We start from the raw sequence: 23,502 nt of genomic DNA, 5'->3' as shown, positions 1-23,502 counted from the left end.
CCAAATTTTTTGTAATGGGTGTGTATAAAGGATAAAGCCCCAGATTTGTTGCTGAAAATCAGATATTTAACACCAGCTATCATAGCCAACACAGGTAAGAGAAATAATTTTTGTAAATAATTTTTAGATATTTATTCATTCAACATCATTACATTTACACAAAAAAATGCTTGTTTTGAGAATGCATGGGAGTACACGTCTAAAGCAATCAATTGCATTGATGAAATTTGACTGTATTTTAAATGTTCAAGCTTCTGCAAGATGGCATTCTTTCAGAAATTTCTCCAGAAAATTAATGGTGATGACAGCTCCAGGGTAGGTATACACTTGTACACAAGATCTACTTATACACATGACAAATCAAACATTTTGTACAACACACATACTACGATGTTTATTGAAAGGGTCACCTGATCTAAATGTGGTGTTTTGTTATAAATGTTATCACAGGATGTAAAAGTTGGTCCTGGTCAGACTGCATACTTTGGAACAGTCAAACCTGATCCAAACTTCAATGCCCAGAATGATGCTGAAAAACTGAAAAAAGCCATTGAGACGAAAGGAACATTTGGGATGTTATGATATGACAAATTATCCAAAAGACCATTGTACTTATATTTTATATATTTATATATATAACATGAGAGTGAATGCACTCTATCCACTGAGCTCATAAAGGTAGCCTACATCGGATCTGTGACGTGAAAAACTGCAATGATTTTAGCCTTTTTTTTTTTCTCATGAAGGTGTGGATGAAGCCACTATTGTGGAGGTGATAGCAAAGAGGAGCAATGCACAGAGACAGGAGATCAAAGAAGCTTTTCAGAAGAACACTGGAAAAGTGAGCACACAGATGCACATTACAGATTTTTCTATTTAGAGGTTTTAGAGGAAAATGTAATAATAGTTTAAAATTTGCTCTAAAATAGTTGAGAATATATATGGGCAGCTACCCAGACAGGGTTTCGGTTAGGACTAGTCCTTAGCTGGGACATTTCAGTAGTTTAAAAAAAAAAAACTTTACAAAAAACATTTTCATCTTCAGACAAAACAGTTGCACTGATATATTTTAGGATATGTCAGTACAAGCTGTTTTTAGTTAAGACAGCTCAGACATGCATTTTAGTCTGGCTTAAGCTCTGTCTCGGAAACCGCCCTTTAGGGGGCGTGCACATCAAAGCTTTTACGCCAGCAGTTGGCGCATGTTTTCAATTGTTTCCAGTAGAAGCTCTGAGTTTTTCAAAACAGCCAGCAGCTAGCGTTTTCTTCTGCGCTGAAAAATATTCAACTTTGGGTGAGAAGCTCCACTCATCAATTTCAGTTCTCGCACGGCTGTCCAATCACAGTGGAGGACGGGCGGGACATTACCACAGCAACCAACCAGCTCACAGCGGAAGTATCACAGCTACCAAAGAGCTCGTTTTTTTAAGCCGCGTTTAATAACCTCAGTGGTTGTGCACACCAACCCTTAGCTGAAAACGCCTCGAGGGCACTGATGCTTTTCACCCAACGCAGCCCAGCGCAGAAAAACTGCAGAGCAGAAGAAAACCACTAGCTGCTGGCTTATTTGAAAAATTGTTCCATTGGAAGGTTGTGGGCGTAAAAGCTTTGGTGTGCACGCACCTTAAGAGTTGTCCGTTATGATGTATTCAGATATGATTCAAATTCAGATGTTTTTATAAAGCCTTTATTTATAATCTTTTGAATATATTTACAAGTTTAAATGAATGTATTTTACATACAACTGACTGAGAAAACCCTTAACACAAATATGAAAATCTCAACTGTTTATTTTTGTAATATAATGCTAGAAAGCTTTTTAGAAATATAATAATGCAATAAATACACAAACACTTCAGTTTAAGCAGTATCATACAAAATTGTATTCTGCTTTCATGAACCACCGACGTGTGAATTTGTAAGGACTTAAGCACTGTATGATATGATTTGCAAATGAATGTTATTCTTTTTCTTGATCTTTAGCCTCTGGCAGATGCACTGAAGAAAGCTCTGAAGTCAGATTTCGAAGAGGTGGTTCTAGCCCTGCTCATGACACCACCAGAATATGATGCTTTTGAAATTAAAAGAGCCACTAAAGTATGAATACTAATTAATTTGGTATTACTTTACAATGAGGTTGTATTTGTTAACATTAGTTAATGTATGAACTAACAATGAAAAATACCTACAGCATTGGTTATTGTTAGTTCATGTTAATTTCATTATTGTTAGTTCATGTTAATTTCATCATTTACCAGTAAATGTTTTAAATCAAAAGTTGGAACTATTAAAATTTGTTCTTGAACAATGAATTAACATGAACAATTGGCTCTAACTGATGAATAAATGCTAAAAAGCTATATTTCTCATTTTTAGTTCATGTTATAAGCTAAAGCATTTAATGTTAACAAATACAGCCTTTTTGTTAAGTGAAACCATTATTTTATTACGCTCTTTTAAAAATGCATTACAACTATAATACTTTATTAAAAACATTTAATTCAGGGTCTTGGGACAAAGGAATCTGTCTTAAGTGAAATTCTGGGAACCAGATCAAACAAGGAGATTACTGCACTTAATCGTTCTTTTAAAGAAAGTAAGAAAAAAAATCTAAAAACTATATGTGCATCTTCATTGTGAATGCATATCTACTAGTAAACTGTTTACCTTTTTGTAGCGTATGGAGAGCTGCTGGAGGATGTAATTAAAAAGGAAGCTAGTGGAGATCTTGAGAAAACACTGGTTGCCCTTTGCAAGGTAAAAATTACGTATGCAGTGTGTATTTGTGTCATACCATAAAAAACTAAATATGTGTATTAATTGCATCGTAAAATTTTATTATTAATACTTTTAGGCTACCAGGAGTGAGGATTATAACATTGATGATGGACTTGCAAAGAGCGATGCAAAGGTAATTCCCTGCAATGGTCCCTGACACACACTCATAGTTTCATTACATTTAAAATAAATTTTTTTTAAAGCCTTTTGTGGTAGCCTGCTGAGACAAAATTTAGAAAGGTGGGTATAGTTGCAAAAATAAATGAACAATGAGAAGTGGAGGGGGCCAAACACTGAGCCCTGAGGCACCCAGGTGATATACTGTGGGTTTTTTGGTACGTCACGGGCCAATCATTCAAGGCTTTTTGGAAGGTAAGGGTACCTTCCGGAAAGCCTTGAATGATTGGCCTGTGACGTACTAAAAAACCTACAGTTAGATCTAAACCCCTTAAACAAAAATAAATGTAATACCCACATAATAACAAATATCAACCTGTCATTGTCTCAGTCTCTGTTTGAAGCGGGGGAGAATCGGATTGGCACTGTGTGCTCTGTCTTTATTGATATCCTCACATCCAGGAGCGAAGCTCAGTTGTGTAAAAGTAAGTAAAGACGTATGATCAAAAACGACAACAAACGCTACATGTAAGATTATTATTTGGTTATAGTTAACTTTGTCTTTGAGACTATAATAGTATATTTATCTTTAGTTTTCAAGTTTTATGGGCAATACAGCAAAGACGGCTTAGCAAAAGACCTGGCGGGTGAGCTGCACGGAAATCTCGAGGACTGTCTCATGGTCATTGGTGAGGAACTACATTTAGTCTTTCTGTTAGGGTGGCCATTCGTGCCAGTTCCGCCGGACACATCCCGAACATGTTTTCGGGTTCGTTCTCCGGAAGTCTCGTTGCTCGACCGAATACGTCATCACATTTCAGTTAAAATACATTAGAAAATTAAGATTTATTTATTTTAAGACATAAAATCATTGTAGTTTCATTTTTACCTTGAAATGTAACGGTTGCTTTTCTGAAATTAAACCAGAAATATTAAACCTTGATGAAGTATGCGGTCGACCAACGCGACTTCCGGAGAACGAACCCGAAAACATGTTCTGGACGTGTCCGGCGGAACTGGCACGAATGGCCACCCTACTTTCTGTACCTAACCCTTACATTAGACAGTTAGATAGTTTAAATTCTTTCATGGTGCTTGTGTAAGGACATTTTCGAAACTTTTAGACAAGCCTGTTTTACTAGCTTATGTGTTAAGGGCAAGTCCAGTCAAACACAAAACTTATTGCACCAAGATTAGGTACAGAGATACAATACAAAATTAATGAGGCTGTTCAAATTCACATCATATTTTTGCACAAAAAGACAAAGGGCCTCATAACTGTCACGGTCCCCGTCTGCCTTCTTGCCTGCTTCCCTAGTCTTTTCCATTTTTTCCCTACAAACTCCATTCCCCAGGATCTGCCATGTGTCTTGTCATCCCATCCTCACCTGACAGCCATTAGGATAGGATTCCGAGCTTCCAGTGTTTCTTTCCTACACACATACCATGACAATAATGTTCTGCCTCTGTAATTGAAAGCTTGAACCTTGTTCAAGTTGCTTTGGATAAAAACATATAAGTAAATATAAATGTTTTATATTTCAGTGAAGTCTGCTTGGAACAAACCTGCCCTGTTTGCAGAAAAACTTCACCATGCTATGAAGGTAATGTTGCAAAGGAATTTAGGGATTTTATTGTAGTTGTGTGGTGCATATGTTTTGATATATTTAGCATGTATTAAGTAGGAATTCTTTGTTTTCAACATGGATTTGGTTTCTAGGGATTAGGAACCAACACGGACACATTGACTAGAATCATTGTGAGTCGTTCAGAAATTGACCTGCTGAAAATTATTCAAGAGTACAAGAGGATGTATGGAAAAACCCTTCAGGAAGAGATTCTGGTTAGTCTCTTTAACTTATAATGTGTGGACAATCTACAATCCAATACGGTTAACATGACATTATTACACATTCTGCTTCTAGTGGGCTTTGTGTCAAAAAAGTAATTATTCAACAAAATGCTCCACAACTTTAATTTTGGCTCATGAACAAGCGTCAAAATGAGATTTCATGACTTTTAAAAGTAGTAGTCAATGAATGCATGCGTCAAAACAAATGAAAAATTATCCAGAGTTTAACTCACACAGATTGCTGTTGTGCTCAATGTGTCAACAGTTTTGCAAAAGTTACCAAACTTTTAAGTAATGTGTCCCGACAATTGTAAAAAAAAGTAAATGTCCTGTTTTTTCCTTTAAAAGTCACATTATGGAGTAAAATTGGTTGTGGATGCTGTTTAATGTTCATTATGCCTTTTAAATAATTAAAGTAAATATTTTGCCAAATATGCTTACTAAAGTAAAGTCTGTGTTTGGTTTTACAGAAGGAGACTAGTGGAGATTATGAGAAGATTCTGCTGGCACTATGTGGCACTCAATAAACTTCACATTAAAACCATGTTTACTCATCACAAGGATGTATTCATTACCTGTGTAAACTGTACTTACTATAATTGATTATAGACTCATCATGGCATTGTTCATAAAGTGCTTTATTAAAATTCTGCACACTGTGGGAAGATTTTTGGGTCAATTTATTGCTTAGCCCTGACGGGATCCGATGGCCTTTCTGTGTGGAATTTGCATGTTTCCACTGTCAGGACTCCATCTCCGGCACCATCATCCTCATCGTTCACTCCTCCCCCACGTTCACTCTTACCACAGTATTAACTCTAATCACCTGTGCTCCATTAGGTCACTTCCAATACATATACTGCACGCTCCCATTCATTCTCTGTCTGGTCTTGTATGTTAGACGCGAAGACTATACCTTAGGGGAGACCGGGGTTGGTTGTCACAATTTTTACTCATGCATGAATTGCTCATCTTCAAAAAATCTTTCAGCAGTAATTCCTACATGAAATGAAAGCTTGGGGTCTTGGCTTTAAATGTGTATACTTTTTACTTTTCGAATGTATTGTAACAGGACGTAATTAACCATCAAAGACACTCTGACACAATGTGACAACCAACCCCATCACGGGGTTGTTTGTCACGGGGTAGGGGGTTGGTTGTCCCTATAGTGGTTCAATAGGATTTCAATGATAAATTGGGATCTGAAAAGATAATGTGTAACTTTTTATTTTTTTAAGCTAGAAACTGCAAATAAGTTTTAATATACACCCCTATGATAGTTGTTATTAATGCCCCTTATGTTTAAACAATGGGATTAAAGTGGGTGATCAGTTACTTGAATAGGCTTTATGCCCAGCTGCACCATGAACTCCAGCCAGCTTCTTGTTTCCTGTCTGCCATTATTGGACAAACTGATTAATCCAGGTGTGTCTGATTATTGTTGTTGTTGTGACTACTGAGGTCAGGCACACCTGGACTAATCAGTCCGTCCAACAATGGCAGACAGGAAACAAGAAGCCGGCCGAAGCCCAGGAGGTAGCGCAGCCGGGCACAAAGCCCACTGTCTACTGTGTTGAGAAATAAAATGAAATAATTTTTAGTGTTAAAGCCTCTTTATTTAATGCTTTATTTATTTTATTTTAACAGCAAACAAAAACAAACAAACAGACAAACAGTCTTAAAAGGTCTACATGTCCAATACTCACATGTGACAACCAACCCCGCAAGCTATGTGACAACCATCCCCAACTGACTTCTTGACAAACATGCTAAGCTAGCTGCCACACGGCTTTGACTCGATCGCTAAAAGATGACTCAAAATAAAGCTACTACTTTTAGCTTTTTAATGAGTGTTTTGTTTTTGAATGACTAATATCCTACAAGATCTCAACACAAAAACAACACCAACATAAAAATTTACTCTGACCCATAAAAATTAAAAATTGTCTCCTAACCTCGATGTTTTGTGTCTGCTCAGCAAAATTTCAAGTGCAAATGAGTAAGCTATTAAAGGCTAACAAATTGATATCAAAATTGTACCACAGTGCCATGTAGTATGTCTGGAATAAGCAGTGTGACAACCAACCCGTGAGACAACCAGCCCCGGTCTCCCCTATATACTTACCATTAGTCTTACCTGCTAACTTCATCCTGCCGTCATCATTCTCGAATCTTCATATCATCCTTCTAATCCTTCTAGTTTTCATTTTTTATTCAAATTTAAAAAATGTCCTATTTTCAGAATTCATGATGTATTTTGCAGTAAGTTACTGCATAATTGTTATTTAACATGTGACATCTGCATTATGTGAGAAATCAGTCCAGAGGCTTTTTATCTGATATCTTTGTCACATTTGAATAAAGACATAATGTCCAAACTCATACAAATAATAAACTGTTGAAAGTTTATTTTATTTTTTATGTAACGCATTGAAAACATGTTATTTTAAAGTGCATAAGCTTGTATGTTTTGGAAGGCACTATGATTGCTGAAAGGTATAAAAAAAACTTTATTTAACCAGGAAATAGAACTCACTGAGATTACGGGAGTGTCCTGGCCAAGATAGGCAGCTGAGTTTACATAGACAATTTTACATCAGAATTACAACACACAATACAGTACAACAAACATTGTTACATAAATATAAAAATACATCTGATTAAAAACATTTACACAACATTAATTTACTCTGATGATTGTTGAATAAATATTTAAATTGACCACAAGATATTAAATTAGTTTCATCACAGTCTGGAGAAAATTCCAACCCGAGGCCACAGCATATTTAAACGAGGCTTTACCCATCTCTGTTTTGGCAAAAGGCACACACAGACTGGGGGTCGATTGAATAACGACAGAGCGACATCTGTTTAATTAAGACAGCCACATGTAAAGGTTTTAGAGTAACATATGCTCCCCTTCAGATGATGTCTATATTTCAGGGACGGCGTTGTGTATTTCAACAGGTCAGACAATGCAAACCACATAATGCAGCTATTACAACAGTATGGTTTTGTCGTAAAAGAGTCCAGGTGCTGAATTGACCTACCTGTGGTCCAGATCTTTCACCTTTAGAGAGTATTTGGTGCATCATTAAATGAATACGCCAAAGACAACCATGAACTCTTCAATACAGTATATCGAGCCCAGTCTCCTGAAGATGCGTATAAATAGCACAAAGTGTAAAAATCGTGCAATACATACGCCAAATTCCACTTTGCGTGCATATGATATGCCAGTCCTTCCCATTCACTTAAACGGTGCATCTTTTTTTGTTGTTTTATTTATTGGTTTCTCAATTTTTTGCTATTTCTTTACCATTTTCGCTTGGGTTTAGGGTTAGAACAACTTTTTGTTATATAAAAATTACATCCCAACCCAAACCCCAACTCTAACCCCAACTCCAAGCGACCATGGCTTAAATATGGACAAAAACGTGGAGAAACCTGTATATTAAATAACCTCATTAAGCAAATCTAAAATCTGGCCCTAAACCCAAGCGAAAATGGTTTAAGGGCGGAAGAAATTTAGAAACCAATAAATAAAATGACAGAAAAAGATGCACCGTTTAAGTGAATGGGAAGGACTGGCGTATCATATGCACGCCAATGTGGAAATTTACACTTCGTGCTATTTATACGCATCTTCAGGAGACGGGGTAGGTATCAGGCAAGAATGCAAATTCCAACACCAAAACTCCAAAACCTCAATGCCCAGACATCTTCAAACTGTTTTGAATAGAAGAGATGATGCTAAGCCATGGTTAACATGCCCCCACCACAACTATTTTAAGACCTGTAGGAGGCATTAAAATTGAAATTAGCTTATTTAGTGGATAAAAGTGTCAAATGTCTCTGATTAAGCATTTGTTATCTGTATTCTACCATGAATAAAATATTGTTTCATGTGATTTGAAAGTCTTTTAGTTTTCATTTGAGTCAGATTTAAAAAGTGTCCTATTTTCAGAAGTCGGGATGTATTTTGCAGTAAGTTACACTGTGAAAACAATTCCGTAGAAATTTCAATGTTATTGCAGCTGGGTTGCCGGTGGTTTGCCGTGGATTTGCATTTGTGTTGTTTGCTGGCAGGAGTTTGTTCAAAGTTAATTAAATTTTAAATATTAACAAGTCTTTATCTTTACAGAATAAAACTATACAATAACAGCCTCATGCAAAACATTCTGGGAATCAGAAATCATCATCAACCTTTTTCTGTTTTTTGCTTCAGATTTTGTTTCCCAGAATGTTTTGCTTGATGCTGTTTTTTTAGTTTTACTCTGTAAAGACAAAGACTTGTAAATGTTTAATGTTCATTTAACTTTGAACAAACTCTTGCCAGTAAATAACATAAATGAAAATCTACGGTAAATTTCCGGCAACCCAGCTGCAATTTCTACTGATTTTTTTACAGTGTACTGCATTGTTTTTATTTAATACGTGACATCTGCATTATGTAAGAAATCAGTTCAGAGGCTTTTTATTTGATATTTTTGTCACATTTGAATAAAGACATAACGCCCAAACTCATACAAATAATAAACTGTCGAACGTCTGATTGTTTTTTTTTTTTAAGCATCAGTATTGTCTTGTGCAACAAGGCCACTCATCGTTCACAAGACCACTTATTGTTTATTTATGGGTGTGTGCTGCAAACATTACATGATAGATTCCTGAATGCAGGAACAACCAGAAGTACCTGACTTAAACCATCAACCCAACCCAAAGTCTCTTTAGTGGGCGTGTTTAAGGGATTTAAAGGTTATTCATTCCCAAAATTATTTTTTCTGAACACTTCTTACAACCTTCACAGAGAACAGGTAGAATATATTTTTGTGCATCCAATAGTTCTTCTTGATTCATTCATAACTGATAATTGATTGTATTTTATGTGTTACTTTGATAACTGTTATTTTTAAAGTTGTTGATGAGTCTAAATATTTACCACATCTAACCTTTTTTTTATTACTGCTTTGTAAGCCAGCCTTTTGCATTTGTTTAGCTTTGTCACAGCTGCACAAGATGCCACTCTTCAAGAAATTCAGCAATCAACTCAAAGATGAAAGCACCATGGTAAAGACTTAAAACACCCACACATACACATTATATAAAATGTAACATTCTTTACTTTTGCCTCATATTCATTTTCTCCACACACACTATATGGACCACATTTTGTGACCTATATTGTATGTACACATGACCAAATATGCATGCTGTACATGAAATAAAATCATTGTATTATAGACAACGAAAAGACTCCTAAAAAAAGAAACAGCGAAAATGTTTAATTGCATCAAAGGCAACTACGTTTTAAAAGCTCCTAAATAAAGCTCTCCACTGTATGTTTTATTGCAGGGTCCTAGAGGCTGCACATTTGGATACTTAGGTACAGTCAAATCGGATCCTAACTTCAATGCCCAGAATGATGCTGCAAGATTGAAGAAAGCCATAGAGACTAAAGGTATAGTGGAGATGCAACTGTAAATAGAGTGTCTTACTGAAGTACTACTTGAGAAAACTTGTGCATTTGTGGTGATGTTGCATGCTTGTGGAACTGCTGTTATGTGTAATACAACAGGTGTGGAGGACACGCCACTTCTGTAATAATCCCATAGTCGAATTGCTGGAAGTAGGCCATATATGGGTTAAACACTATCCTCTGAAATGCAGCTGTGTTGAGACATGCATTTAGTTTTACAGTATGTTGCATTGCCCATATCTATTTTGTGAGTGTGAAACAACACATTCCAAAATGAATCTAAATTAATTTGTATGTTAATAAAGAGTGCTTGTCATGTGTTAAACTGCAGTGAATTTGGTCTGTGTTTTCCTCATTGTAGGTGTGGATGAAGCCACTATTGTGGATGTGCTAGCAAAGAGGACCAATGCGCAGAGGCAGCAGATCAAAACAGCTTATCAGCAGAGCACTGGAAAAGTAAGCACACAAGCCCACATTTTATACTCTTCACAAGATTTTCTATTGCTTATTTATGCAAATTACATGGGAACCACCCTTTACTGCACTGATATTATATTATGGTTTGCAAATGACATTTATTATTTTTCTTGATGTTTAGTCTCTGGCAGATGATTTGAAAAAAGCTCTGAAGTCTGATTTCGAAGAGGTGGTTCTGGCCCTGCTCATGACACCAACTGAGTTTGATGCTTTTGAAATGAAAAAAGCCATGAAGGGTACGTAGTGTTCATACTGTAAATTATGTTTAAAAATATAATTTTTTATTAAAAGACTTCAGATGTGATCATTAGGGTATGGGGACAGATGAAGCTGCCTTAATTGAAATTCTGGGAACCAGATCAAATAAGGAGATTACAGCACTGAAGAATAGTTTCAGAGAAATGTATGGAGAAAGCTCCACAATAAGTACCTATTTTCCTATCTAATTGTAGATGTGTTGATAAGCTCTTACTTTTTTGTTTTACAGTGTATGGAGAGTTGCTGGAGGACAACATTAAAGCTGAGGTTAAAGGAGAGCTCGAAAATGTTCTGGTTACCCTTTGCAAGGCTACAAAAAGCAAAACCAACATCTTTCAAGCGTTTAAAATAGATACTGTAGTAAAATATATCTCATAACTTCAGGCTACAAGAAGTGAAGACCCCAACATCGATGATTCTCAGGCTAAAAGTGATGCTAAGGTAAATATCATTTAATTCCACCAGGGAGTTGTTCAAAACAATGCATATCCTTTATATGATTCCATATAGAATTTGTGATTCTTAATATTTACTTATATGATTGAAACAAGCATTTGAAAATTATCTTAGCACAGTTTAGTGGTTGTTAGAAAAAACAATTAAATAAATAATAACAATGTTGATACAGCATCTCACTTTGGCGAATTGTTTTCTCAGGCGCTGTTTCAAGCAGGCAAGAATCGGATTGGCACTGTGTGCGCCGTCCTGATTGAAATTCTCACAACCCGAAGCGAATCTCAGTTGTGCCAAAGTTAGTAAAGCCAATTTTTTTAGATAGCTCTAGTTATAGTAAATTGCCTAATAGATGATTGATTTAAAATAACAACTGTGTTATTTTAATGCGTCTGCAGTTTTCAAGAATTACAACCAACTGAGTGAAACTGGTTTGGCTCACGACCTGGAGGATGAGCTTCACGGAAGTCTTGAGGACTGTCTCGTCACTCTCGGTAAAGATACAAGCCCTAATTTAAGCACTGTTTACACCTGGTATTTAAAGATGCATTTTGGTTGATCTGATCACAAGTGGACGAAACAAAAAATGTGTAAACTCTTTCAGCTTGTCCATTTTTGACCACATTTAGACCAAAGTGGTTGGACCACATTGCTTCTGTGCTGTAGACGCTCATGCGTTTGACCAGCCACAAAACATTGCTCTCCCCGCCTGTGTAATGTAACAAGCACAATGGTTTTCTATAGATTATAGACTTTAAATGCGAACCCACAGTGTTCGGCACAATCTTTAGGCTATCATCATAACGAAAGCGGCTGCTCTTTGCCTCTTGCATTTTTATTTTATTTTGTGAGCGAGTGAAAGTTGTGCGCCCTTATTTTACTACACTTGTGATCCAGTCAGCCAAAACGCATCTTAATACAAAGTATAAACAGGGCCTTAGAGTGTGTATGAGGGTGTGTGAAACAGATCATCAGGCTAGACAGGTAAAATGATTCAGTGGCTGAGTAAAAGGAATCTTTTATTCAGTTTATGAATGAAAGCAATTCTATGCATGAAAGCTTTAAGAAAGGCTTGTTTTTCCAGCTTGTTGAGAGCGGGTGTTGTCAGCATAATCACTCACAACATTACCAAACTAAGATTAGGTACTTTACAACAATACAGTGGGAACTAATTGAAATCGTTCAAATTATTCCATTTTCTTGTCCTCAACAGACACCCAACTATTCTTAAATGTTCTATCCCTCTTTTATTTCAGTTATGAGTGCTTGGAACAAACCATTCTACTTTGCAGAAAAGCTCCACTTTGCTATGAAGGGAACACTGAACAGGAATTCATGGAATGTGTTTCTGTTGGTTAATCTTGTAGTACTATCACTTTATGGGGCGGTTTCCCAGACAGGGCTTTAGTCTAGTCCAAGACTAAATTCCTTGTTTGAGCTGTCTCAACTGAAAGCAGTTTACCAGACATACCTTAAAATATTTCAGTGCCATTGTTTTTTGTAAGGTATGTTTGTAAAAACTGTGTAAATGTCCTAATATAACTAATCCTAGCCTAATCAAAACCCTGTCCGGTTAAACTGCTCCTAAGAGTTGCATATTTGTGATTAACATTTTGCTGTTCACATTAAAGGCGGAGTCCACAATGTTTGAAAAACGCTTTGGAAAAGGAGACGGGCCGACTACCAAAACACACTTATAGCCAATCAGCAGTAAGGAGCGTGTCTACTAACCAACATCCTTGCCGGGTTGCGTATGTGTGGGGCGGGTCTATCAACAGAAGGTCCAGATTTTATTGGGGTAGAGGCGTGTTTTTTTAGGTGGTTTGAAATATCAACATTGGCTTTCAAACATCATGGACTCTGCCTTTAATTGAACTGTTACATCATCTTAACCGGTCCCGACAGAATAAGAAACAATCAATTTCTTGTGACATTGTGCCAAGTAACCTCACCCAAAAATATGCCCAAAATCCATTCTACACATCAAATATATTTAACTGGCGGGTGTTGTATAGGCAGGCAAGTTGCTAGTTGCTTAGGAAAGCACCTCCAGTAAATCTGTTTAATTACTTTGTATTATGTCCTGTTTGTTTAAGGGAATGGGAACTAACACTGACACACTGACTCGAATCATTGTGAGTCGTTCCGAAATTGATCTACTAAAAATCATCGAAGAGTACAAGAAGCATTACGGCAAAACCCTTCAGGAACAGATTCAAGTGAGTCACTATGTCTTAAACCTACAGTAGGCCAACTACACTATGGTGAACATCAAATCAAAATAAATTCAATTTTGCAAAGATTTTTTGGTACACTTTCAGAAATAATCTGTCACTAGAGCAGTACCATTTAAAAAGTACCTGTAATGTGGGCTGCTTTAAACAAAGCAAAGGAGAGTAGAATCCATGTGCAAAGAAGGTTTATTGTCAAATCCACAAGGGACAGGCAAACACATCCAAAAAGGGCAATCCAACAGAGTAATCCATATATCAGGAAATAGGTCAGGGCAGGCAGCAAACAAACAATATCTAAAACAACAGACATGGGTCAAAAACAGGCAAACACAGAACAGGAAACAGGATACAGGATAACAGGTGGAAAGCTAGGTAGGCTAACATAAATACAATACTCAGCCCTGATTTGATCAAAAGGAAGTGGCTTTATACCAAACAAACAGGAAGTGAAATGTGACATGGCATGATTTCAAAATAAAAGCCGGAACAGAACAGGGTGTCAAAATAAAAGTCCTAATAACAAAAACAAACAGAACACAAGACAAAAACCCTTACAGTACCCCTAAAGGGTGCATATTAGTACCTCAAAGGTACATATTAGGAGCTTTTTAAAGGGTACTGTCCCAGTGACAGCTTTTTTACCTTTATTTCTGACAGCGTAGATGTTCTGCTAAGTAAATAAATCACATTCTATATATTATGCACTTCCACTATGCACTATAGAAGCGTTTTATACCAGAAGTATAAACGGGGACAAGCAATGTCAAATTAATAACACAATTTGACTAAATCAATATCAACTCACATAAAAATTAATTTGTACATTGAGTTTTCATGTCAGTGTTACCTGTTTTGCACATCATGATCTCGGTCATCGTGTGCTTAAAAAGTAATTGTCTTCGCAGGTGAGCTTTGCTTCTACAGCACTTTTTTTCTTCCGCTTCATCAGCAAAACGTCTCAGTTATGGATATAACCCTCGTTCCCTGAAGGAAGAGAATGGAGATGCAAAGTCGATGACCGACAAATTGGGAACTCACTTAGAGACCAATCTAGAAAGAGACAATGAACATTGGCATGAAGTTTTTGCATCAGCAACTGTGGCAATGGGACGAGAACTCTTTGTTTCCTTTCCCCAGGAAACACAGGTTACATATGTAACTGAGATGTACCCTTTCAGGCGGTCACTTCGATGTCACATCGATGTGGAATAACCACAAAGGGTTTTACTGCATATGGATATAGCAGCAAAGTATACTTTAGTGTTGGGTTTCTGGGGGTCTTCTTAATTAGAAGAACACTACTTGACAAACAAGCAAACAAGTTTTCAATTCAAAGCATAAGCATGTCTCGTGGACGGTGGTGGCGCTGAAGTGATCGTGTGCACTACCTGCTGGGGTAAGCCACTTAGAACCTCCGCATCCCATCTAAGGACCAGACATGGAGATTTCAAAGGTCTGGATGTGGGGGCCATATGGTGCTCCCTTCCTGAGAAAGAAGGTCCGTCCTCTGGGGGAATCTGCCAGGGAGGGGCTGTCGCGGGAAACACAAGTTCTGTGAACCATGTCCTGATGGGCCAGTAAAGTGCCACTAGACCCACTCCCCATCTTCCCCTGCAAAATGTCTGTGCGAGCAGGATCACTGGAGGAAACGTGTATTTTTCAGCTGTGTTCCAATGCAACTGTGCCGAGTGTTCCCTGGTCAAAGAATAAAATAGGTAGCAATGAGAGGTCTTTGGGGACACAAACAGAGCTACCTGTGCCGGCTCGAACCCTCTTCAAATCAGCTGGACGTCTGGCTCTTAACCATTCAGTGGACACATAATTGAGCGTGCCTGGGATGTGAATAGCACAAAGTGACCTCAGATGCTTCTGACTTCACAAAAGGAGATCCCGGGCAAGTTGCAACATGCAACTGGAGCCAGATGACGTTGTCGCTTGATGTATCTTGAGGCAATGAATGTGGTAATGCACCTGGGTTTCCATTCACGCTTCTGATACTGCATGCCCGTTGTACGTGGCACCCCATCTCATGGTAGAGGCATCTGTGAATACCACAGCATGCCTGGAGACCTGTTCTTAGGGCACACTTGCCAAAAGAAACGGCGGGTCTGACTATGGGATGAAAGTTTGGCAGCAGGCCAGTGTGATTTGCACCCGATGGATGCCAGCGGCGGCCGGACACAGCTGCATCGCCACCGATCGCTCCACTGAAAGGGGAGGAGGTACCAGATACCATTCACAAATGCATCACAAACATAGTTAGCCGCCTGTAGTCCATAGTAACTTGATATTTACTCACGGAGATGGCACGTGGATTTCCAGACACACAAACAGATGTGCAGGGGATAATAAAACGGATGGATTTGGACGCATAACCGAAAAAAAACTGCAATTCATATGCGTGTATTGGACAGTGGAGGTCGTTATATTGATATTGAGAATTGTGGCATTTTAGTGACTACCCATAGAAACACAATGATTTGGCAACCACTTACAATCTTTGGCTTTGTGTGGTAACATTATATAGGAAAATGTACAAATGTACTTTAAAGTGTTGTTTAGTTTTTCAGTTGTTCACGTAATGTTGCTGATGTTAATTCTGTGTTTGATTTTACAGAGCGAAACAAATGGAGATTTGGAGAAGATTCTCCTGGCACTCTGTGGCACTCAATGAACATCTATGACTCTATCTATCTTTTCATCACCTAATCGCAATTGCGCAAGGACCGTGTAATCACTGTGGTTTATTAAAGTAAACAATTATTGTGATTGCGTATTGCTTTCTTTGCCTAATAAATTAATTTGACCACTCAAGAGTCTGTGTGTTTTAACTTTAACTTTTTAACTCTTTATTTGGCCTGACATACTATAGTTGAACATGCTTTTCACTTTAGAACTACCAATTTTTTTGTGCCATTGATTTAGCAATGTAAGATTCCTGTGCTTCAGAGTTTTTGCTCCATACTGTCATAGCATCAAATGGTTACTATGAACCTACTAGTGAATGTACAGTAGTTAATGCGTACGATATTCAATGCTTGAGTTTAACCAATAAATTACAAAGATACAGAGTAGAAAAATGGCACATTAATAATGTTTGTTATTTGTTATCATAAACGTACACTATAAGTGCCTTTCATCATACACTGGCCTGTAAGTACTACACATTTACCATGAATATACAATTTGTAAGTACAGTAGTGTTTGTTATTAGTTATCATATATGTACACTATAAGTACCTGCCACCAAACCACACTTGCCTGTAAGTACTACACTTGACTTTTACCATGTATATACCATTTGTAAGTACAGTAGTGTTTATTATTAGTTATCATATATGTACACTATAAGTACCTGTCACCAAACCACACTTGCCTGTAAGTACTAAATACTTATATTGTAAATTAATTTGTAAGTACAGTAGTGTTTTTTGTTAGTTACAGTATTGTCAGGAACAGTGGACAAATAAACCCAATAGCAGACGGTGTCGGGGAGAACAGAAAATACTTTATTTTAAAACACAAAACAAATGAGCGGGTACACAACATGAAACACGATATTAAGACCGATAACAATAAACTTGACAAGATATTGGTTGACTAGAACCCCACGGACATGAGAACAATACAAAATGACCCTGCACAGAACTAAGGACACAATAACATTAAATAGATAAAACCAAACAAGATAACGAGTGGGAACAGGTGATGGGAGAAAAACAATGATTACTAATAAGCAGGAGAACGAGGGGGCGGGGACAAAAGACAAGACACCGGAGGCACATGCCACAGTAAACAAGGCATGAGCCTCCACATAAAGCCTGGGACTGCCAGAACCCTGCCACCATGACATAATACAAATATAACATAAGACTTCAAGGCAAAGTCCTGACAGTACCCCTCCCTCAAGGGATGCCACCTGGCGTCCCAAAAGGGAACACACAAGACAAGAAAACATGACAGATAATTAACATGACAAGACTAAGAGCACATCAGAATAAAACATAACAAAAGGTGCCAAAAACAAGATAAAATACAAAACTAAACACACTTAAGTCCATGAGGTAAAGAATATTGTCCAAGGGGGTGCGGGGCGAGGACGCAGCTGTCGCCGCGTGGAGTGCACTGGCTTTGGCTGCGTGGACTGCGCGGGCTCCGGCTGTGAGGGCTCCGGCTGTGGCTGCGCGGGCTCTGCCATCCCATGAGCAGAGGTAAACATGACAGCGGCTAAGCCGAGGGTTTGACTGAAAAAGGCAGCCAGTGTAGAAACTAAGAGAACAGAAAATACTTTATTTTAAAACACAAAACAAACACCCACGAGGGGGTACACAACATGAAACATGATATTAAGACAGATAACAATAAACTTGACAATATATTGGTTGACTAGAACCTACACGGACAAGAGAACAATACAAAATGATCCTGCACAGAACTAAGGACACAATTGCACACTCACGCTAATTTGCCCCATTAAGTAAATCCAGCCCTTAAATGGGACTAAAATGATCATGATTTGTGTACAGATTCTATAATAAATCACAAATTTTAGGGGAACTGTGCAGGAATTTCCGGGGCTAAAACCCACCAATAAAGGGTCTAGTGACGTCGGACCTTCGTGGCAGACACCTTAAAATAATGTGTTAACAATAATTTTAACACCAGATCTTATATTTTACGCTTTTAAAAAATCCTGAAAAAGATTTGATACATCTTCAAATAATTCAATATACTTCAAATACAAATACTACTAAAATGGATGCTTTAAGTAATGCATATTTATGTAATCAAGGATTCATGTAATTTATGATATAATATTTGTGTATTAGGTCCATTAGTTATTATTTGTTAATAATTATGTCATGTCATGTGTTTCCTGTTTGCTGAAAGAACACACAGTACACCTGTAGAAACTGATAGGACTGTAACTGGAGACGATGTGTCACAGGCAATGTAGTGGACTCATCACTGTGGAGCAGAACTCACCCGGTTAACCTAGATCCCTCAGGAACTATTGAAACTAATTTAAAAGTCTTTAGGTACATTGTATTGCAGAAAATGTCAAGTCACTTTTTAATAAGAACTTTTTAATGAGGACTGTTGGCAGATGAATCCGGATAAAGTCCTGTGTAAAGTGGTGATCATAACCATTTGAAGATGATGCCTACAGCTATTTTTCCATATGCACTTTTTCTTGGGATTGGACTTCAATATGTCCAGACAAGGTTATATACAAACCATTGGGCGGTTAAAATTACAGGAGGTCCTGATGTTGCCAATCTTGTTGCAGAAAAATATGGATTTGTGAACATGGGACAGGTATGTACACTTTTACAAATGTTTTGACATTTAAAAATTGCTTAAGGCTGAAAATATAACACTTTACAATAAAGTCGTATTAGTAAAAAATTGTAAATGCATTAACTGACATGAGCAAACAATGAACAATATAGTTTTTCAGCATGTATTAATCCTTGTTATTGTCAGTTCATAAGTCAATACAGTTATTCATGTTAGTTTACTGTTAGTAAATTTATTAATGTTAACAATTACAATGCTTGATTTTATAAATGTATAAGTAAATGCCGAAATTAACCTAATCTAAGATGAATAAATGCTGTATAAGTATGGTTCATTGTTAGTTCATGTTAGCATATGCATTAACTAATTACAACAAATACATTAACTAATTGTTTATAAATACAACCTTATTGTGAAGTGTTACTGTTAAAAAACTTCACTGTTTACAGAGTAAACTGTTAATGTGTTAGGATGAGTATGTATGTTACTTTAATTATGCCATTCCTGTTTGAAATTCTTTAAAAAATGGTAATTGATAAAAAAGATAATATTTAACTATTTAACTATTACTATTATACTAAAATGAACTCAATATTGATTACTTTCACAATACCTTTACAAAAGCTACCAAAAAGTAGTAACATGGCACTGTGAAAATGTCAATTACTGCCATTTGAATTATATATTACACCTACAAAGAGTTACAGTTTTAATATGAAGGTCAGAAGGTTAAAACATTATTTGCTGTACTGTAGATTCTTTTTTTTATATGTTGCCTGGCGTTAGGGTTAGAGTTGAGTTTGGGTTGGGATTTACATTTTATGTAAATCTAACCCTAAACTGAAGCGACAATGGTAAGAAAATAGGACAAAACAGTTGAGTAACCAATACGTGATAATCACACAAAAACAGGAATTCGTTATACGATCATGAAAAAAAGAATCAAATAATTATGTGACTATATAACGAAATTTTGTGAGACTGGGCTGGAAATTTACAAAAAGTGCCACTGTAAATACCATGCTATACACTGTAAAAAAATCAGTAGAAATTACAATGTTATTGCAGCTGGGTTGCCGGTAATTTACCGTAGATTAAAATTTATGTTAATTACTGGCTAGAGTTTGTTCAAAGTTAAATAGATTTTAAATATTAACAAGTCTTTATCTTTACAGAATAAAACTATACAATGACAGCCTCATGCAAAGCATTCTGGGAACAAAATTTCATCATCAACCTTTTTCTGTTTTTTGCTTCAGATTTTGTTTCCCAGAATGATTTGCTTGATGCTGTTTTTTTAGTTTTACTCTGTAAAGACAAAGATTTTTAAATATTAAATGTTTATTTAACTTTGAACAAAATGTTGCCAGTAATAACATAAATTTAAATCTACGGTAAGTTACCGGCAACCCAGCTGCAATTTCTACTGATTTTTTTTTACAGTGAATAGTATAAACCAATATATAAAGTGATATTCTAATCCAAGCACCAAATCTAACCCTAAACCGGAGTGACAATGGTTTAAAAATAGGAAAAAGCAGTTGAGTAACCAACACGTGATAATCACAAGAAAACGGGAATTCGTTGTACGATCACGAAAAAAGAATCGCAAAATTACGTGATTATATCATGAAACCCTGTGAGACTGGGTAGAACATTTCATGGTATTACCATGGTCTTTTCTTTACTAGGCCTATTCCATGTTTCTTAAAAGGTTTATCTTTCTAATTTGATCCAATGTGTGGTGCACTGGCTCTTGTATCTAACTGTTTAATCTTTGTTTAACAGACAACACCATTTTTACCAAGCATCACTAAGATTTTTGTTTTCTAAACTCACTCAAAATGTTTAAATATGATTCACTGCAAAACACTGTTTAGTTGCTTTGCCCAACATACGTGTAAAAATGTCATTGCACCGGGTGTCAAAGAGCAATCATTAGCCAAAGTTTAAGCTGAATCGTGCATTGGTAGCTCATGTTGCCTCTGATGGTAAGTCTATCAGCGGTGTAGGATAACCCTTTTGTTGTTTCAAAGGCATACGTCAGCGATGGATACATAATTTATATATTTGTCAGTTGAGGTTAAACAGTGGCATATGTTTTAAAAACAAAAATGCAATCTTCTTTTTCTCCATTTGCAGATTGGTGGACTGGTGGACCATTACCAGTTCTTGCATACTGGAACTTTCAAACGATCCACTGTTGAAAGCAGAGGAAACCACAGTCTTATTGCCATGGAGACCAAGGTATAAAGATCGTGTATCTCCAGTCACTGAGACACCACTGAATAGTTAATTAGATAGATTACACTGCCTAAAAAATACCACACACACTTCCAAAACAGGTTAAGACACCGGGACACCGAACTACATGGATCACCTCAAACTAAACGAGACAATAATAATTACCCTTAATCATTTATTTAATACACTGTGGTCTGTGAAGTCTGATATGCATGCAGAAAACATCATAAATATGTCCCTGACATTAAAGGTGGAGTGGATCCAACAACAGGTGGTTCAGAAGAGAACAAAAAGAACCGACACAATGGACCAAACATACACCACCAGCTTCAATGACCCCAAATGGGACAGCATGTGGTATATTGTTAGTATGCAATTTCCATTCATTTACTGCATGCTGCTTCATAATGAAAAACTGTCCATCAACAATTGTGAAATAGTTGCATTGTATTGTAAAAGAAAAACAACTCAAAATGTGCTACGCATATTCAACAGCACTGTGACCAGAACTGTCTGACAGACATGAATGTCAAGGCAGCATGGCACAGAGGCTACACTGGGAAAGGGGTCGTGGTTTCCATTCTGGATGATGGTATAGAAAGACAGCATCCGGACCTCAAGCAAAACTATGTAAGTGCATTGATGTAATGAGATTGTTGGGAATAAATCAATCAGTTTTATGAAACAGAACATGAGATATCTGCTTAAAGATTTTTATTAGTCAAACAATATGTTCTTCAAAGGCTAATGTCAATATCTGGAAAACAACTTTTTATGTTTAAGTGCTATAATTGGGTCCCCAGTGTGTCTATCAACCTTGAAAATGTGTAAAAGAACAACCCAGTAACTTAGTTTTGGTAAACCATTCTCTGCAAGCATATGAAAAAACAAGCGTGCCACACAAGCCATGAAAAGTGAAGCCAAAACGTCTCGATCGCCCCCCCAGTGAGTGGTCCCAGTATAGGTCATGAACCTCGCCTCCCCATGTTATTTAATGAGACTTGAGACCAACTAAACAATTTAATTACACTTCAATTATCTTTTTTCCTTAGCTGGTTTCTGTCATTTACTGTAGTTTTAATCAAGCTGTTGTTTTTAAAATAATTTTGTTTTTAGTTAGTTATTTAATGCTATAAAAATGGTGGTGTCACGTCATGATTGACAGCTGTGATATGCGCATTCTATGAGAGCGATGGCCGGGCCTTGCTTTCGCGGCTTTACTTCCTAAGTTCCTACTCACTACTACGCATGACTGGTCCCGAAATCGCTACTGCGCAGACCCAAGATGTCAGTGTCGTATCGGGACACTGAAGGCTTCACTTTTCACCAATGGAAGAGAGCGAACGGGCGTCGTCCATCTTTTTTTACAGTCTATGTGAAAAAATTGGTTGTTGAATCAGATCTGCACTATCTAACCATGGCACTGCCATTTAGTGCAGAGATCAACTTATTTGATTTAAAGGACACACTCAAAAATGGTACATTTTAGCTTGCACCTACAAATGGCGCTTTTCCATTGCATAGTACCCCACTGTTTTGGTCGGGTCAGCTTACTTTTGGGAGCTTTTCCACTGGGTGCAGTACGTAGTACCTGATCGGGGTTCCAAGAGAACCGAGCTGATACCAAAACATGATGCGAAAAAACCGTAGATCACTGATTGGTCTGAGAGAATCGTCACTACCAGCGTATATATGTTAAAGATTAGCTGTACCTTAATGGTTGCTTGCGTTGTCTCGAATAAACATTTTGTCATCTGTGCTTTGCTGTAAATTTCCAAACTCCCTTTCAGGGATGAAAAACATCCACAGGTTGTGAATCAGGAACATCATAACAGATTTTTTCCAGACAGTTTGTGGCGGCACATTCGCGATGCGCAAGTTCAGATATATGCTTAAATGCAATTTAAATGAGGCTCAGCAGAGCGCGTCGACCGCCGCCATGGGTGTTTGTACAGAAACTGTCACATGAAACATAGGTAGTGATGAACGCAATATGCAAACATCTATTTGTGGTGGTAAATTTTAATTTTGTGGCGGACTGAGAAATAAATGAATGTATGGGAACGTACAATGACACTCTCACATGATGTCACAGCTAGGAAGCGCAAATATAACGACATGCCTATAATCCGTCCCACTATAAAGTGTTACTAAACTCAATAGAAAAGCTAACCAAGCCATAGTGAGGTGAGCTGACCCGACCTGACCCAAACCAAACCGTGGGGTACTATGCAATGGAAAAGCACCAAAAGTGACAATTTTATTATCTGTGGGTTATTTTGAGCTAAAACTTCACATGTATTCTCTGG

General features: G+C 37.2%; 3 protein-coding genes across 6 annotated transcripts in view; all 3 read left to right on the top strand.

Annotated features, from left to right (window-relative positions):
• Window positions 1-5,412, top strand: LOC129441158 (annexin A1). 2 transcript variants are annotated; one of them, XM_073860726.1, is made up of 13 exons: window positions 1-94; window positions 252-315; window positions 451-563; window positions 748-841; window positions 1,984-2,097; window positions 2,506-2,596; window positions 2,678-2,757; window positions 2,855-2,911; window positions 3,287-3,380; window positions 3,489-3,584; window positions 4,441-4,499; window positions 4,616-4,738; window positions 5,218-5,412. In XM_073860726.1, exons 2-13 carry the CDS (start codon window positions 262-264, stop codon window positions 5,272-5,274), a joined length of 1,032 nt encoding a protein of 343 aa, XP_073716827.1. In that variant the 5' UTR covers window positions 1-94; window positions 252-261; the 3' UTR covers window positions 5,275-5,412. The 2 variants fall into 2 exon arrangements, with proteins under 2 accessions (XP_073716827.1, XP_073716826.1); XM_073860725.1 differs by having other exon boundaries at window positions 9-96; window positions 247-315.
• A 4,069-nt stretch (window positions 5,413-9,481) lies between these two features.
• On the top strand, window positions 9,482-16,462 carry LOC129441159 (annexin A1). Of its 3 annotated transcripts, none has more exons than XM_073860715.1 (13): window positions 9,482-9,564; window positions 9,747-9,817; window positions 10,103-10,208; window positions 10,588-10,682; window positions 10,825-10,942; window positions 11,019-11,115; window positions 11,201-11,270; window positions 11,346-11,402; window positions 11,619-11,712; window positions 11,813-11,908; window positions 12,671-12,733; window positions 13,515-13,633; window positions 16,266-16,462. In XM_073860715.1, exons 2-13 carry the CDS (start codon window positions 9,767-9,769, stop codon window positions 16,320-16,322), a joined length of 1,023 nt encoding a protein of 340 aa, XP_073716816.1. In that variant the 5' UTR covers window positions 9,482-9,564; window positions 9,747-9,766; the 3' UTR covers window positions 16,323-16,462. The 3 variants fall into 3 exon arrangements, with proteins under 3 accessions (XP_073716816.1, XP_073716814.1, XP_073716815.1); XM_073860713.1 differs by having other exon boundaries at window positions 9,506-9,564; window positions 9,725-9,817; XM_073860714.1 differs by having other exon boundaries at window positions 9,510-9,564; window positions 9,729-9,817.
• Window positions 16,463-18,639: 2,177 nt separating this feature from the next.
• The window catches only part of pcsk5a (proprotein convertase subtilisin/kexin type 5a), a 38,435-nt gene continuing 33,572 nt past the window's right edge, over window positions 18,640-23,502 (top strand). Inside the window, exons 1-4 of the mRNA XM_055200957.2 lie at window positions 18,640-18,967; window positions 21,092-21,196; window positions 21,444-21,557; window positions 21,689-21,823. Coding sequence (XP_055056932.2) covers window positions 18,806-18,967; window positions 21,092-21,196; window positions 21,444-21,557; window positions 21,689-21,823 — 516 coding nt within the window. The 5' untranslated portion in view covers window positions 18,640-18,805. The remainder of the gene's footprint in view (window positions 18,968-21,091; window positions 21,197-21,443; window positions 21,558-21,688; window positions 21,824-23,502) is intronic.

This window comes from Misgurnus anguillicaudatus, chromosome 22 (assembly GCF_027580225.2).
Source record: "Misgurnus anguillicaudatus chromosome 22, ASM2758022v2, whole genome shotgun sequence".
Classification (NCBI taxonomy): domain Eukaryota; kingdom Metazoa; phylum Chordata; class Actinopteri; order Cypriniformes; family Cobitidae; genus Misgurnus; species Misgurnus anguillicaudatus.
The sequence above is the reverse complement of the archived record's forward strand: the minus strand, read 5'-3'. Positions and strand labels throughout refer to the sequence as shown.

Bases quoted from the DNA above. Each gene is read 5' to 3' on its own strand.
- LOC129441159 (XM_073860715.1), top strand. From the start codon at position 9,767: ATGCCACTCTTCAAGAAATTCAGCAATCAACTCAAAGATGAAAGCACC. The intron at 10,943-11,018 runs CGTAGTGTTCAT...ATCATTAGGGTA, and splicing joins GAAAAAAGCCATGAAGGGTA to TGGGGACAGATGAAGCTGCC. The intron at 13,634-16,265 runs GTGAGTCACTAT...TTGATTTTACAG, and splicing joins CCCTTCAGGAACAGATTCAA to AGCGAAACAAATGGAGATTT.
- LOC129441158 (XM_073860726.1), top strand. From the start codon at position 262: ATGGCATTCTTTCAGAAATTTCTCCAGAAAATTAATGGTGATGACAGC. The intron at 564-747 runs AACATTTGGGAT...TTCTCATGAAGG, and splicing joins AAAGCCATTGAGACGAAAGG to TGTGGATGAAGCCACTATTG. The intron at 2,098-2,505 runs GTATGAATACTA...CATTTAATTCAG, and splicing joins AAATTAAAAGAGCCACTAAA to GGTCTTGGGACAAAGGAATC.